The sequence below is a fragment of the Somniosus microcephalus genome, chromosome 10, assembly GCF_052327205.1.
Source record: "Somniosus microcephalus isolate GS21.2 chromosome 10, FLI_Smic_1.0, whole genome shotgun sequence".
NCBI classification, from domain to species: Eukaryota; Metazoa; Chordata; class Chondrichthyes; order Squaliformes; family Somniosidae; genus Somniosus; species Somniosus microcephalus.
Genome location: NC_140996.1, coordinates 132,876,432 through 132,894,510, shown reverse-complemented (window position 1 = coordinate 132,894,510; position 18,079 = coordinate 132,876,432). Strand labels below are relative to the sequence as shown.

Sequence of the window (18,079 nt, the reverse complement as noted above, 5' to 3'; positions counted from 1 at the left end):
TTTCTCTGCTTTTCTTGACGGTTTCCGTGCCTTCCTTGGGTAAGGTTCCCATGAACCTCCTCTAGTATCTCCTTGAAATAGCGATTCTTTGCCTGTGAGACAACACATGTTAGTGCCGGTGAGACAACACATGTTAGTGCCGGTGGGCTTTTTGATGATGAAGGGCATCAACTCTGAGTCAGTTCTTTTTCTTGCTTAACATCCAAACACAGGCAGCAGTGAGTTAGTGAGGGAGGGAAGTGCGTGACATCCATTGCAGTAGGAAGAGGAGACAATAAAGGGTTCCTGAGCGTGTTGAATTGAGACAGGTGAACTGAATACCTGTGACAATTCAACAATCTGGAGTAGGGCAAATACAGCTTGGCATCCTGGAGCAAGTGGTTGCCAAGGAGGATTGTGGGGAGTGGGTGCTGGGGGGTTTGTAGAAGAATGAAGTGCAGAAATGCAGTGGTAATGGGGGATTCCATGGTCCGAGGAATAGACAAGATGCTTTTTTAGCTGCAACCAAGAGGCCCAATTGGTGTGTTACTCTTGAATGCCAGGCTAACGGATATAACGGAGCAGTTGCAAAAGATTTTGAAGATTATTTGTGAGCAGCTAGAATGTGTGGTTCATGTTTGAACCAACACACAAAGGAACAAAATTGAGGTCCTGCAAAGTGAGTTTTAGGAATTTGGAAATCGATTTTAAAGAGTCGGACCTTCAGGGTTGTCATCCATTTGCGGGTATCCTACTTCAGGGATAAGGGCATGAATAACGCGCAGAAGAGATTTGCTAGGGTGATACCAGGGATGAGAGGATTTGGTTATAAGGAGAGACTAGAGAAACTGGGGGTCTTTTGACTAGAACAGAGAAGGTTAAGAAGAGAACTGATAGAGGTGTTCCGAATGATTGATTTTGATTAGGTAAATTAAAAGACTGAACAGGCCGGGGCTTTTTTTCTGTGGGGGGAAAAAAAAGCTGAGGACTGACTTAATAGAGATCTTTAAAATTATGAACGGGGTTTGATCAGCTTGTGGGGGAGTCCAAAGCTAAGGGCCATAAATATAAGATATTCACTAATAAATCCAATAAAGAATTCAGGAGAAACTTATTTACCCAGAGAGTTATAAGAATGTGGAACTTGCTTCCACATGGAGTAGTTGTGGAAAATAATGTAGAAGTCTTTAAGAAGAAGCTAGATAAGTACATGAGAGAGAGCGAGAGAGAGAGAGAAAGGAATAGAAGGGTATGCAGATAGGGTGAGATGAAATAGGATGGGAGGAGGTTCATGTGGAGCATAAACATCAGCACAGACCAGTTGGGCTGAATGACCTATTACTGTGCTGTAAATTCTAAGTAACTAGGAAAAGCTGTTGCTACTAGACAGTGAGTTGGTAACTAGAGGGCATACATTTATGATCACCAAAAGAAGAAACATCAGGATAATCTGTTTTAAGCAGAGGGCTGTTCCTATCAGAAACTGGTGTAAGCAGAATCTATAATGGCCCGGATTTTGGGGTGGACAATGATGGCGAACTGTCAGCGTTCGCCATCATTACCACTCTAAAATTGACCGCAACTTCAGGATTTAGCACATGAGCATCTAAACACGGAAATCCTGAAGTTACGGTCAGTCATTCACTGCTCTGACACAGGCTGCGCTGTGGACCCCACCCCATATCCGGCAATCAGTGGAACTGATGAAAACGTGGGGTTTTCTACACTAATAATGCTGTTAAGTACTCCATTTAAATGTTAAGCCTTTTTGGAATAGGTGTAACTGGAGTTTTAAGTGTATTGACTGCTAAACAATCATTCTGGCCCTGAAAAACTAATTTTTATATTTGTGGAGTGTCAAATTTCTCCATTATGATAAATTACAATTTTTTTCAAGACTTTAAAAATTTTAAAGTTTGTTCATGATATTTCAGCTTCTACCTTATCCCCATGTGAAAGTCCTAACCTTTATTTTGCTCTCTAACATTTTTAAAAAGTGCAGATAAAAGCTGTTTTTCACTTCCTGTTTTGCTGTCTGAGAATTCTTCAATGTGAATGGCTGCTTAGACAGCTTGCTGACATCACTGCAGCTCTTCGCTGGGAATTCCCATTACAGAGTGCTGCAATCGCTTGCACGTCAAGAATGGCAAGCGTCTTGCCAGAGAGATCACGAGATCTCTGGGCAGCTTTCTTCGAGGCCAGTGGCAAGTGCCTTTGCTTCGCTGCAGACCGCAAATTACGGGCTAATCATTTTTAAAAGGGAAGTAGATAGATTGTGAGTCAATAGCGTGCTCACCTTTGAGTCAATAGTTTGTGGCTTCAAGCCCCAATGTCGACCTGAGCACGTAATCTAGAGGACACAAATAACCTTCCAGAGATTTCGGGGAGCATAGGGTCTAATGAGGGAGGAATTGAATGAAATCAGTATTTGTAGGGAAATGGTGTTCGGGGAATTGACGGGATTGAAGGCCGATAAATCCCCAGGGCCTGATAATCTACATCCTAGGGTACTTAAGGAAGTGGCCCTAGAAATAGTAGATGCATTGCTGGTCATCTTCCAAAATTCTATAGACTCTGGAATAGTTCCCATGAGGGTAGCTAATGTAACCCCACTATTTAAAAAAGGTGGTAGAGAGAAAACGGGGAATTATAGTCTGACATCGGTAGTGGGGAAAATGCTAGAGTCCATTATAAAAGATGTAATAGCAGAGTACTTGGAAAACAGTGACAGGATCAGACAAAGTCAACATGGATTTACAAAAGGTAAATCATGCCTGACTAATCTACTGGAATTTTTTGAGGATGTAACTGGTAGAATAGATAAGGGAGAACCAGTGGATGTGGTGTATTTGGACTTTCAGAAGGCTTTCGATAAGGTCCCACATAAGAGATTGTCATGCAAAGTTAAGGCACATGGGATTGGGAGTAAGGTACTGACTTGGATAGAGAACTGGTTGGCAGACGGGAAGCAAAGAGTTGGAATAAAAGTGTCTTTTTCCGAGTGGCAGGCAGTGACTAGTGGGGTACCGCAGGGATCGGTGCTGGGACCCCAGCTATTCACAATATATATTAATGATCTAGACAAGGGACCTAGATGTAATATCTCCAAGTTTGCAGATGACACAAAGCTGGGTGGGCGTGTGTGCTGTGAGGAGGATGCAGGGAAACTCCAGTATGATTTGGACAGGTTGGATGAATGGGCAGATGCATGGCAGATGCAGTATAATGTGGATAAATGTGAGGTTATCCACTTTGGCAAAAACAGGAAGACAGATTATTATCTGAACGGCAATAGATTGGGAGAAGTCGAAGTGTAACGAGGCCTGGGTGTCCTTGTGCACCAGTCGCTGAAGGTAAGCATGCAGGTGCAGCAGGCGGTTAAGAAGGCAAATGGTATGTTGGCCTTCGTAGCGAGAGCGTTTGAGTACAGGAACAAGGATGTCTTGCTGCAGTTGTACAGGGCCTTGGTGAGACCACACCTTGAGTATTGTGTGCAGTTTTTGTCGCCTTCTCTGAGGAAGGATGTTCTTGCCATGGAGGGAGTGCAGCGAATATTCACCAGACTGATACCTGGGTTGGCAGGAATGACGTATGAAGAGAGATTGAGTCGATTAGGCTTATATTCGCTAGAGTTTAGAAGAATGAAAGGGGGGATCTCATTGAAACGTATAAAATTCTAACGGGACGGGACAGACTAGATGCAGGAAGGATGTTCTCGATGGCGGGGGGAGTCCATAACCAGGGGTCACAGTCTAAGGAGAAGGGGTAAGCCATTTAGGACTGAGAGGAGGAATTTCTTCACCCAGAGAGTGGTGAACCTGTGGAATTCTCTACCACAGAAGGCAGTAGAGGCCACTTCATTAAATATATTCAAGAAGGAGTTAGATATATTTCTTAAGGCTAAAGGGATATGGGGAGAAAGCAGGGACCGGGTACTGAATTTGGATGATCAGCCATGATCTCATTGAATGGCGGAACAGGCTCGAGGGGCCGAATGGCCTACTCCTGCTCCTATCTTTCTATGTTTCATTGTACTACTGACGGACTGCTGCATTGTTGGAGGTGCCGTTTTTCAGTTGAAACATTAAACTATGGCCCTGACTCTGCTCACATGGGTGTAAAAGATGCCTTGGCACTATTGAAAGAAAAGTGGGAGATCTCCCAGTGACCAGATCAACAACATCTTTCAAAACAACACCATCTGGTCTCATTTGCTGTTTGTGGGTCCTTGCTGTGTGCAAATTGACTGCTGCATTTGCCTACAAAACAAGAGTACATATCATAAATAATTCATTGGCTGTGAAGTGCTTTTGGTGGCTTTAAGGGCATGAAAGTTACTATCTAAATGTAAGTTCTTTAAATATTTGAATAAGAGAAATGTCAAAGGGTATGGGAGAAGGGCAGGGGGATCGGACTAATTTGAAAGCTCTTTCAGAGTGAAGTGTAGAAATGCAGTAATAATGCGGGATTTCATAGTCGGCAGAATTGGCAGATACTTTTGTAGCTCATGCTGTGTTGCCTTCCATGTGCCAGTGTAGGGGAGATAATGGAGTGGGTGCAAATGATTTTGAAGAGGGAATGGGAAAAGCCAGTTGTGGGTTCATAATGAAAGTATCTGACACAGAGCTGGTGCAGGTGCAATGGGTCTAATGGCCTCCTTCTGTGCTGTAAAATTATGTCTTTTAGTGGGGGGGGGGGGGGGGTGCGGTTGGATAATCAGGAGTTGGTACTCTAGAGGGTAGAATTTCCCTCACCCTTGCAACCAACCCAACCGTACTTGGTGTAATGTTCATCCCTATCTCTGCCTTTAGAAAGGGAGCTAACCCTGCACAGAATGAGTATCAAATTTGGTACCTTTCTGATCTATATGGCATAGCGACTTACTGTTTTAACCATTGAGCTTTTTGAGGCGGCTTGGGAATGTACTTTGATTTCTGCGTGATTTTGCTCATGAGAATCCGATGGCATTGGAATTTGAGCGATATCGGGCTTATCATTCCTTTAACAGAACCACAAAGCATCGTTCCTAACACAACTACTGAGAGATTAATGGCTTTCCTTCGCATGCCCACCCTCAATGTACTATAATGCTTTCTTTCAAGATCATTTTAAAGTTTAATGAAGTTAAATCTTATTGTTGATACTGCACTGGCTAGGCAGGCTACTGACAGAGAAACTTCATATTGAACAGAAATTTGGTATGATTCTTGGAGTTTTGGGTTCAGCATACATGATATCATGTTCTATATTAAAAGCATCACTGTGCATTAAAAAATATCAAAGAATCATTAATAACGTGACTATTTTTGAATGAGGAGAATAAAGCACCACCTGTTTCGAAGCTGTCAGTGACTGACCGCAATTTTGGGATTTCCTTATGCGCCAAGTCCTGAAGTTGCGGTCAGTTTCAAAGGCGGAATGACGGCGAACGCTGCCAGTTTGCCGTCATCCTGACCGCAAATTCCGGGCCAATATTTCCATCAAATTATGTGCTCTTTTGCGTCAGTATCATTAATGGCCCAAATCCCTAGGCAGCACTTGGAACCGCACATGCAAGTTTATATATGAGTACTGCTAATTAAGTCTTTTTGTCTTGCTCTCCAGTATTATGTACTTCCAGTTGCCTAAAGTGCAGTCACGTGGGTAGAAGGTAGATGGACTATTGCTTGACCAGTGTTTTCCCACTGTAACTTGGCGAAAATACAGTTTCACATGTTTTATTGAAAAAAAAACTTCTTAAAAGTGTGCAGAATTGTAACGTACCCTTGTTTTATTTCTTCTGCACTTGCCCTCGACAAGCTTGGATTAGGGCTTTATTTGCTAGTTTAATTGCCGCAACAATAACACATCAGTGGAGGTTGCATGTTGAAGCATAATGCTGCTCTTAATCCTTTGTTCACAAACTGTTATATGCATCCTTAATTTTGGGAATGATTGCCCATGACTGAGTTTAACAGCGAAGTATCAGTTATACTTTACATTGAACTATTTTTCATTTATGTTTGATATTAAGTTTTTAAGAATATTATTTTTGTTACTGTTGTGGATGAAACTTTGTAAACCAGAAAAATGTTATTTTACAATTTCATGAAGGCTAAACCATGTAGTAATAAGAGCAGAAGTATGTTAAAATATAAAAAAATCAGATACGACATCAATGAATGTGCCTTATTCTCAATTTCTGTCACCTAAAAAAAAAAAAATGCCATGTTTGTTTTAGATTGCAGCAATTCTTCGAAGGCGGAAGTTAGACTACTACATTCACAAACTGCTTCCCGAGATCCTCCAGTCGACCTCGTTCCTTACTGCAAATGGAGGCCTCTATATTATGTTTTTCTGTATCCTCAGGTGAGGCGTTTACGAATCTACAGATGACATTGATTTTGCAGGATATGTCATGAAATTGCTGCAAGCTTTATTCATGTGCTTTTTAATTGAATGTAGGTCATGTTAACTAACCAGCATTCAGAAAGTGAAATGCTTGCACAAACAAGTCCATTTATTACATTTCTGACAAGTTTAATTGGCACTATTTGGCTCCACTTGTCAAAATTATAGTTTTAATGCAGCAAATGCCTGTAACTGGGCGCATGAACGTATAGTAAAGCACATTCTGACCATTTCCATTGACTCTGAATACCTATGACTGATTTTGAAAGAAAAATGAGGTAAAGGAGGGGGAAAAAAACCCCAGATCAAATATCTTTAGACATGCAACAACAGCTTGCATTTATATAGCACCTTTAAGAACATAAGAACATAAGAAATAGGAGCAGGAGTAGGCCAATCGGCCCCTCGAGCCTGCTCCGCCATTTAATAAGATCATGGCTGATCTGATCCTAAGCGCCAGTCCACTATCACAGAACCATCTCCTGAATATAACAGAATTAGACCCACGAAATAGGAGCAGGATCAGGCTACACGGCCCCTGGGCCCGCTCCGCTACCCACGGGGCCATGTCCGATCCGAACCTAGACTCATGTCCAAATTCCTGCCCGCTCCCCGTAACCCTTAATTCCCTTTACTTCTAGGAAACTGTCTATTTCTGTTTTAAATTTATGTAATGATGTAGCTTCTACAGCTTTTTGGGGCAGCATATTCCATGGACCTACCACCCTCTGAGTGAAGTAGTTCCTCCTCATCTCAGTTTTGAAAGAGCAGCCCCTTATTCTAAGACTATGCCCCCTAGTTCTAATTTCACCCATCATCGGGAACATCCTCCCTACATCCTCCCTACATCCACCCGATCCAACCCCTTCACAATCTTATATGTTCCAATAAGATCGCCTCTCATTCTTCTGAACTCCAATGAGTAGAGTCCCAATCTACTCAACCTCTCCTCATATGTCCATCCCCTCATCCCCGGGATTAACCGAGTGAACCTTCTTTGTACTGACTCAAGAGCAAGTATGTCTTCTTAAGTATGGACACCAAAACTGTATGCAGTATTCCAGGTGCGGTCTCACCAATACCTTGTACAACTGAAGCAATACCTCCCTATTTTTATATTCTATCCCCCTAGCAATGAAAGCCAACATTCCATTGGCCTTCTTAATCACTTACTGCACCTGCATACTAACCTTTTTGAGTTTTGTGCACCAGGACCCCCAGATCCCTTTGTACTTCAGTACTTTCCAGTTTCTTGCCATTAAGATAATAGCTTGCTCTACGATTTTTCCTGCCAAAGTGCATAACCTCACACTTTCCAGTATTGTATTCCATCTGCCAAATCACTGCCCACTTACTGAGCCTGTCTATGTCCCCTTGAAGGTTTTTTATGTCCTCCTCACTCACTACTTTCCCTCCCATCTTAGTATCATCTGCAAACTTTGATATGTTACACTCGGTCCCCTCCTCCAAATCGTTAATATAGATTGTAAAGAGTTGGGGACCCAGCACCGACCCCTGTGGAACACCACTAGTTACTGATTGCCATTCTGAGAATGAACCATTTATCCCAACTCTCTGCCTTCTGTTAGATAGCCAATCCTCTATCCATGCCAGAATATTACCCCCAATCCCGTGAATTTTTTTATCTTAAGCAATAATCTTTTGTGTGGCACCTTGTCAAATGCCTTTTGGAAGTCTAAATACACTACATCCACTGGTTCCCCTTTTTCCACCCTATATGTTACTTCCTCAAAGAACTCCAGCAAATTTGTCAAACATGACTTCCCCTTCATAAAACCATGCTGACTTTGTCCTATTAAATGATGATTATCCAAATGTCCTGTTACTGTCTCCTTAATAATGGACTCCAAAATTTTACCTACCACAGATGTTAGGCTAACCGGTCTATAGTTTCCAGCCTTCTGTCCACTGCCCTTTTTAAATAAGGGTGTTACATTAGCAGTTTTCCAGTCTGCTGGGACCTTTGCTGAGTCCAGGGAGTTTTGGAAAATTATTACCAATGCATCCACAATCCCTACCGCCACTTCCCTCAAGACCCTAGGATGTAAGCCATCAGGTCCAGGTGATTTATCTGCCTTGAGTCCCGTTATTTTACTGAGTACCACTTCCTTAATGATTTTGATCGTGTTTAGCTCCTCCCCCCCCCCCCAAACCCCCCTCTCCCTATAGCCCCCTGTTTGTCCAGTGTTGGGATATTCTTAGTGTCCTCTACTGTAAAGACTGATACAAAATATTCATTCAGTGTTTTTGCCATCTCCATATTTCCCACCATTAATTTCCCAGTCTCATCCTCTAAGGGACCAACATTTACTTTAGCCACCCTTTTTCTTTTTATATAACTATAAAAACTCTTACTATCTGTTTTTATATTTTTTGCTAATTTACTTTCATAATCTATCTTCCCTTTCTTAATCAATCTTTTTGTTATTTTTTGCTGTCTTTTAAAGTTTTCCCAATCCTCTATCCTCCCACTAGATTTGGCTACCTTCTGTGCCCTTGTTTTTAGTCGAATACTATCCTTAATTTCTTTACTTAGCCACGGATGGCTGTCATTTCTTTTACATCCTTCTCAGTGGAATATATATTTTTTAGAAGTTGTAAAATAACTCCTTGAATGTACACCACTGATCATGTATCGTCTTACCCTTTAATCTATTTTCCCAATCCACTCTACTCAATTCCGCTCTCATACCTTCATAGTCTCCTTTATTCAAGCTTAGCACACTTGTTTGAGATCCAACCTTCTCACCCTCTAATTGAATATGGAATTCAACCATGTTATGGTCACTCATTCCAAGGGGACCCTTTACTAGGACATTTTTAATTAATCCTGTCTCGTTACACAGGACCAGATCTAAGGTTGCTTGCCCCCTGGTCGGTTCAGTTACATACTGCTCAAGAAACCCATCCCTAATACACTCAATGAACTCATCCTCAAGGCAGCCCTGCCCAATTTGATTTGTCCAATTAATATGATAGTTAAAATCCCCCATAATTATAGATGTTCCCTTATTACAAGCCTCAACTATTTCCTGGTTGATACTCCGTCCAACATAGTTGCAACTGTTCGGAGGCCTATAGACTACGCCCACTAGTGTTTTTTTCCCCTTATTCCTTATCTCCACCCAAACTGTTTCATTATCCTGATCTTTTGACCCAATATCATTTCTCTGTATTACAGTGATTCCTTCCTTTATTAACATAGCCACCCCACCTCCCCTTCCTTCCTGCCTGTCCTTCCTGATCGTTAAATAACCTGGTATGTTTAATTCCCAGGCATTGTCACCCTGCAGCCATGTTTCTGTAATGGCCACAAGATCATACCCATATGTAGATATTTGTGCCATTAACTCGTCTATTTTGTTACGAATGCTACGTGCATTCAGATAGAGAACTTTCAAATATGTTTTGTGACACTTAGTTCCTGCTTTTGCCCTTTTTATTACTTTACCTTTTACTCCATACCTTCTGCCCCTTCCTGACACGCTCTGGTTTTTAATTTCCCCACTGCTACCTAAGTCTATGACCTTCTCTGTTGTCATTTTTATTATTTGCTCTCTAGGAACCTCCCCCCCCCCCCCCCCCCCCTCCCAACTAGTTAGTTTAAAGCCCTCTCTACAGCCCTAGTTATATGATCCGCCAGGACTCTAGTCCCAGCACTGGCCAAGTGAAGCCTGTCCCAACGGAACAGCTCCCTCCTGCCCCAGTACTGGTGCCAGTGTCCCAGGAAGCAAAACCCATTTCTCCCACACCAGTCTTTGAGCCACGCATTTAACTCTCTAATTTTATTTGTCCTAGCCAAATTCGCTCGTGGCTCAGGATTATTACCCTTGAGGTTATGTTTTTTAATTTGACCCCTAGCTGCTCATACTCCTTTAACAGAACCGGCTTCCTAGTCCTATCTATGTCGTTTGTACCAACATGGACCACGACAACTGGATCCACCCCCTCCCACTGCAAGTTTCTTTCCAGCCCAGAGGAGATGTCCTTAACCCTGGCACCGGGTAGGCAACACAGCCTTCGGGACTCTCGCTCTCGGCTGCAGAGAACTCTATCTATCCCCCTAATAATACTATCCCCTACCACTACAACATTTCGAGTTACTCCCCCCTCTTGAATGGCCCCCCGTTCCACGGTGCTGTGGCCAGGTTGTTCATCCTCCGTGCAGTCCCTGCTCCCGTCCCCACAGGGAGTAAGAACCTCGAACCTGCTGGACAAGAGCAAGGGCTGCGGCTCCTCCAGCTCTACCCCCTGGATCCCCGTACCTGCCTCACTTGTAGTCACACCGTCCTGTCCCTGACCATCGGCTACATCTGAACTAATTAACTTCATAGGTGTGACCACCTCCTGAAACACAGTCCAGGTACTTCTCCCCCTCCCTGATGTGTCGCAGTGTCTGAAGCTCAGACTCCAGCTCATCAACACGGAGCTGGAGTTCCTGTAGCAGCAGACACTTGTCACAGACGTAATCACCGTGAGCCTCAATGGGGTTCACCGGCTCCCACATCTCGCAACAGTAACACATCACATGCTCCATTCTATGTAATTAATTAAATTTTTTATTGTTAGTTATGGACACCCTCTGTCTGATTTTAGATGCTAGTATCCCCTTTAATTAATTGGATTTAATTTAAATCAATCCCTCTAATTACACCAGTAAAATGGTTTACCAACAGTCACTCTGTGCCAGAAAGGCCTTATTAACTACAACCCACAGAGTTAAAGTTTGAAAAGAGCACCTAACACCCCACTTACCCTAACTCACACACTTACCCAAACTCACAGCACTCTCTGCTGACTCGCACTCAGTGCTTGCTCGCACTAGCCTGGTCTTTTTATACTGTTTTTGTTTACATCCCAAAGCACTTCATAGGAGTGTTTTTGGACAAAATTTGACACTGAGCCACATAAGGAGATATTGGGAGAGGTGACCAAAAACTTCATCAAAGAGTTGGTTTTAAGGAGCGTTTTAAAGGAGGCGAGAGAGGTTTAGGGAAAATGATCCAGAGTTTAGAGCCTAGACAGCTGAAAGCACGGCTGCCAATGGAGGGACGAAGGAAATTGGGGATGCATGAGGCCAAAATTGGAGGAGTGCAGAGTTCTTGGAGGGTTGTAGGGCTGGAGGAGGTTACAGACATTGAGAAGTTTCGCTTATAATACAGTTGAGTTGGCATAGTATTAAGTCGCCTATTGTTAGCCACGTAATGTTATACTGGCGGCCGGTCCCTGCTGTGCTTAGTATGTTTTGTACAAATTTAAGTTTGCGTATTGTTATAGCCCATAGTGTTATAATTTATCTAATGTTATGCAAATATTGATCCTGATTAGCAAAAGTTAAAAAAAATTAACCGTTGGCTCACAAATGCAAAACTTCACTGGGTCAACAACCTCATCAAACATTAAAGCTGTCCTCCAAGCAAGACCCACAAACCAAAAGGAAGATGCCCTTTTTAAAAAATGAGCCTTCAGCTAGTATGGACATGATGTTTATTCCACCTCCAGTATTTCCTCCACCCCCCTCTTTTCCCTCCCACCAAACTTGAGCTGCAGTATCTTAGCTCCATGAGTGCTTGTTGCACTCTTGTACCTTATGGTCATTCTTCATGTCTGAGCTAGATAACGAATGTCAGCTGGCTATGGAGGTTGGGGGAGATAGGATCAAGCTGGCCAGTGGGGGCCTTTATGGTAAAATAGCCTGATGCTTACTGTCCAGGCTCGTTTGTGAAGAATGACCTCTTGGGGAAGGTGCGGAAAGGCTGCCAAATACCATGGGATCATATCTTCATGAATGACTGACTTCAGGAAAGGAGAGGAGAGAAGTGTGTGTTCATGAGGATAGGGGGAAATGTATAGCTTAGTTTAAAAGATGTGTAATTAAAAAAAACTAGATCAGTTTACATTAATGGGTTGCTTCTTACCTTGGTTTTCCACATTTTTATGCTAATTGTCAATCATGGAATTCAGTGATATATTAATATACAATACATTTTTCACCCAAGAAATAATTCATGAATAGATCTAAAATCATGCTTTTTTTGGTATATTTTAGTGAGTTATATTTATCTGTTGGCTACAGAATTAATGAGGTGTTGCAGTGCAGTAAATAACAAAGCCCAACCAGCAGAGGTTTTCAGTGAACCTTCAGTTAATTGCTACATAGGAGCTTGCATATGCAGTTCTCACATTCTTCATTTTTATTTAAATCTGGCATTTGGTATGTCTAAGTGAAGATAGATTATCTAACATTGCTAATAAAGCTAGTTTAAGGGTTGGGTTCTGTTTTTCTCCAAACCTAGGAAGCTTCTTGGGAAATTCTACATCTGGTCTGCAGGATTTGGCGCAGCTTTGCCTGCTTCCTATGTGGCCATTCTGATTGAGAGGAAAAGCAGGTAATTTTTTTAAATTGCTATACCTATAAATCAGTGCTTGATGTATAAAATCGTAAAGTGCTTATGATACCTGCATATGTATGCAACCTCTTTTTATAAAAAAAAAAAAAAAATGAATTTTGAAATATCCAGTATATAACATTTTTTGAATGGTTGTGCTCATCGAAGAATAATAATGCTGTGAATCAGACAATTTTCTTGTGTTTTAGGTCCATTTGCATCAAGTGTTTCCACCCCCCCTTTTTTTTCTTGCCTGCTTTCTCCCATCTCCTATCCTGAAAGCACTTCCTCCTTGCTTCAGTAAAGTTGCACTGGTGCTGGCTGCTCTCGAGAATGTCTCGCATGGTTTTTCATGTGTGATCATTGGTGAGTGTCAGCAGACGATTCAGCTGTGGAGGGTATCCCCTAATGGCAGCATGCACACTTCTAGCAGGAGGAGCTGGATAGCGGGAAGGAGTGGGAACTCTGGCCCATTTTCCCCTCTCTCACAGGGGCGCTGAGGCAATTGTAGCATTCGTATGGCCATCTGAACTGAGATTGGGCATCTCTGCACAAATCCTGGGCTGTGTTGAGTTGCTCTCTGGATAAACGTGTTGAGCCATTAGGGAAGCTGTCACATACTCCTGTATAGAGTGTAATGTGGATTGAATCCACTACATGTGCCTTGTACTATCAGAGTTTAACTAAACCATGCACTCAAGTTTAGAAGTTAATAGGATGTTGTTCTTGCTCACTGTGCACCCTTCTAATTTTTATTACAGGGTACATGTAAAAAGAAGAATTTTCTATCCCTGTTATAAAAGGCTTGTGATGTTGACTTTTCTCTTTCCCCTCCCCCCCCCCCCCCCCCCCCCCCCATATTCTCAATTGCTGGTTAGATCAAAGTCTTCCTAACAAAATTAGAAAACTTGCTTCCCTGCTTTCATATCCACTCAACCACGCCAACACATTGCCTAGAATTAATGCAACTTCCAAAATAAGTACCCTGATGTTTTACAGTTTACAAAATGCACAAACCTAGGAAAAGATAAAATGCTATATGTAAGACTGGCTCCTAGGCAATAGCTCCTTCCCCTTCAAATAAGAAGACATAGAGCATAGAAAACACATTCTTATCCTAAATTACTATTGGCAAAGTGCATTTTTTAAGCACTGAATAAAATGCAATTTAAAACCTCACTTGAAAATGTTTTTAACATTTTAATTTGTATTCTTGGGTGTTATAACATTCCTATTTGAATGATTTTATTTATTTGTCTTAACATTTTTATGTCCTTTTCTGTTTATCGTCTCAAACTGCGTTCTTGAAATTTTTGCTTTCATTTATGCAATGTTCTTGTAAATCCAAGTGGGTTGAAGAACCCAAATACAATGCAACCAGCAGTGTCCAAACTTGGCATATTCAGCAAATGGTCAATCTATACCCACGGAAGAGTTTGTCAGTTATATGATGGACACATTGGAATAGATTCTGTATGTATGTTGAGCAGAGGGGATGATAGAATAGTGATAGAGAAAAAGAATTGGGGCAATGGTGGTCAGAATATAAGAATTGTTTAAAGGTCTGCTGTGGTAGGGAGCAATTTCAGATAACCTACATAGAACAGAAACTTTGATCATTTAGTGCTGATTATGATTTTCCAAAGCACAAGGAAAGATCATACAATGACAGCAGGTCAGTTTCAAGTTCATTATCAGACTTTATAAATGTACAATTGGGGGGGAAGGAAGATTATTATCTGTACCTGTGTTGCAAGAGAAATCCACTGATTTTTAAGGAAAACAACATTCTAATGTTGAATCACATGGAGTCAGTCATGGTGCTGCTTTAAAATAGAAATGGAATTTGGCAATTAAAATGGATTAACTGGTAGCTGAATGTGAACTTAAAAATGTTTGGTACAGTAGTCCTATAATGCTGTGTTTAAGGAGGCTACTTTCATGTTTGAAACAACAGCAACTTGTATTTATATAGCGCCTTTAACGTAGTAAAACATCCCAGGTGCTTCACAGGAGTGTTATGAAACACAATTTAACACCGAGCCACATAAGGAGCTATTAGGGCAGATTACCAAAAGCTTGGTCAAAGAGGTAGCTTTTAAGGAGGGTGGAGAGGTTTCGGGAGGGATTTCCAGCAGTTAGGTCTTGGCAGCTGAAGGTGCGACTACCAATGGTGAAGTGATTTATAATCGGGGATGCTCAAGAGGCCAGCATTAGAGGAGCGCAGATATGTCGGAGGGTTGTGGAGCTGGAGGAGATTACAGAGATAGGGAGGGGTGAGACGAGGCTATGGAGGGACTTGAAAATGAGGATGAGAATTTTAAAATCGCACAAACAACTTAAGATTAGAATGTAGCCCAAGTTTGGATCGGTGATGCAACTGGTTTAACCTTTAAAGCCGTCACAGTTCTGGAGAAGTTTGTACTCCACGAGTTGTTTAAAGTTCATTTATACGCTGAAGTGGAAGAAATGTCAATATTACACAAATAATTTTACTAAGATGTCAAGAATAGCTTGATTTCTGCAATGTTGTATTAAAATATGTACTTCAGAATTTTTTAATAGAAATTAAAAGGCTATGAAAAATTACTGTTGCTCTGCTTGTTGTCTCCTTCCCTGCCATAATCGTTCATAGTCACTAATTTATGTGTTAGCTTTGTTTTACATTACTTTTGCCTCCAGTGATGTACTGTCCAGTTTTGGGGGTGAGATACACATCTTTAACATTTGGGCTGAAAACTCGTTCTAAGGGTTTTTTTTCTATTTGGGAGCCACAACATTGAAGTTTGCCATGGTCATGTCATAGAGCAGTGTAGGTGAAACTGTCTTGTCTTTCCTGGGCTGGCATTGGAGGCTCCAAGCCCTCAGTGAGCTTCACTCGTTGGAAGTCTGGATAGCTGCTTATATCAATACAAGTTATTTAATTGGTAACCTTTTTCAAACATAGTAGATAGGAGCAGGAGTAGGCCATTCGGCCCTTTGGGCCTGCTCTGCCATTCAATGAGATCATGGCTGATCATCCAAATTCAGTACCCTGTCCCTGCCTTCTCCCCATATCCCTTGATCCCTTTAGCCTTAAGAAATATATCCAACTCTTTCTTGAATATATTCAATGAACTGGCCTCCACTGCCTTCTGTGGCAGAGAATTCCACAGGTTCACCACTCTCTGGGTGAAGAAATTCCTCCTCATTTCAGTCCTAAATGGCTTACCCCTTATCCTTTAAATTATGACCCCTGGTTCTGGACTCCCGGCCATCAGAAACATCCTTCCTGCATCTAGTCTGTCCAGGCCTGACAGAATTTTATAGGTTTCGATGAGATCCCCTCAATCTTCTAAACTCCAGTGAGTATAAGCCCAATCGACACAATCTCTCCTCATACGTCATTCCTGCCATCCCAGGTAGCAGCCTGGTGAATCTTCGCTGCACTCCTTCCATGGCAAGAACGTCCTTCCTCAGGTAAGGTGACCAAAACTGCACACAATACTCAAGTTGTGGTCTCGCCAAGGCCCTGTACAACTGCAGCAAGACATCCTTGTTCCTGTACTCGAACCCTCTTGCTACGAAGGCCAACATACCATTTGCCGCCTTAACCGCCTGCTGCACCTGCATGCTTACCTTCAGCGACTGGTGCACAAGAACACCCAGGTCTCTCTGCACTTCCTCTTCTCCCAATCTATTGCCATTCAAATAATAATCTGCCTTCCTGTTTTTGCCACCAAAGTGGATAACCTCACATTTATCCACATTATAGTGCATTTGCCATGTTTCTGCCCAATCACCCAACCTGTCCAAATCGTACTGGAGTTTCACGACATCCTCCTCACAGCACACACGCCCACCCAGCTTTGTGTCGTCTGCAAATTTGGAGATATTACATCTAGTTCCCTTGTCTGGATCATTAATATATATTGTGAACAGCTGGGGTCCTAGCACCGATCCTTGCGGTACCCCGCTAGTCACTGCCTGCCACTCGGAAAACGACCCGTTTATTCCAACTCTTTGCTTTCTGTCCGCCAACCAGTTCTCTATCCAAGTCAATACCTTGCCCCCAATCCCATGTGCCTTAATTTTGCACGCTAATCTCTTATGTGGGACCTTATCGAAAGCCTTCAATAAGATTAAAATGTAACATTTTATAACATTACATTTAACCTTGCGAATTGGGTTTATCACAAAAGCTTGATCTTATTCCTGCCTGGTGGGCTAAGTGGCTCTGGTGCACAGAGTGTTTCAGTACTGGCCAGGTGGTTTCACTATCCCTGGCCTGTATCTGGTCATTGGTACCTTCTCCAGAGAAATACTTGTGATTTGCAATTTAAAAAGAAAATACTGCAGATGCTGGAAATCTGAAATAAAAACAGAAAATGCTGGAAATACTCAGCCGGTCAGGCAGCATCTGAGGAGAGAAACAGAGTTAACGTTTCAGGTCGATGACCCTTCGTCAGAACGTTCTGACGAAGGGTCATCAACCTGAAGCGTTAACTCTGTTTCTCTCTTCTCAGATGCTGCCTGACCTGCGTTTCTCCAGCATTTTCTGTTTTTATTGCACATATATAAACTTGTGCAGTCATATCGAAGAATATCTGCTGTAGAAATTGCCCTACAATATAAATTTTGCACTTTCTACAGGAGCAGTAGCCAGTAATGGAGAGCTATTTCAGGAAGTGGTTGTCCAGTATAAACACAGCATTAATTTTGTGACTGAAGTGTTTGTGCTGGGCAAGGCATCTCCACTGCCTCCCAGGGCAATGTGTTATCTGCACGTTAACTTTTTTTAAATAAATAGATTGCTGTTAACAAGCGACTATAATGAAGTTGGTGGCTTTTTGGGTACGGTGTTTGTGAAAACTTATTAATGTTGCACGTGCAAAGTGAAGTGGCATGTCTCACTCGTCAAAAATAGTACTCCTAATTAGTTGTTGGGGATGATGGGAGAAATGGAGGCTTGCACTGTCTTTAAAAAAAAAAAAAAAAAGCACATTTAACTATAGATTCTACTTATTTCAAAGCTACGGTTTTATTTCTAATTTTGTCAGGAGAGCCAGATGCAGGAAATGTTTTATTGTACCTTTGCCTGCAGATGCTAATTTGTTACTTTAAAAATTCTTAAAATACCTATTTTGGGGAAGAGAAGACTGGGAAGCTGTTGACACTTAGTAACTACAAGATTAGGCTGGAATTATATTTTTAATTCAAATCTTGATGAGCGCACACCATACTTTTAACTAGTGATAATCAGCCTTGCCTGGATTGGCTGGAGGAGAGAACCTTGCAGCAGGGTGAGGAATAAAAATGAA

The 18,079-nt window shown here is 41.9% G+C and overlaps 1 protein-coding gene across 2 annotated transcripts in view; it reads left to right on the top strand.

Moving 5' to 3' along the window:
• The window catches only part of tmem135 (transmembrane protein 135), a 537,823-nt gene that overhangs the window by 9,558 nt on the left and 510,186 nt on the right, over positions 1-18,079 (top strand). For both annotated transcript variants that reach the window (XR_015079728.1, XM_085998806.1), the window contains exons 2-3: positions 6,200-6,327; positions 12,687-12,779. Coding sequence is in view for 1 of the 2 variants with exons in the window: in XM_085998806.1 (XP_085854932.1) it covers positions 6,200-6,327; positions 12,687-12,779 (221 nt within the window). In the remaining variant the exon portion in view is untranslated. The remainder of the gene's footprint in view (positions 1-6,199; positions 6,328-12,686; positions 12,780-18,079) is intronic.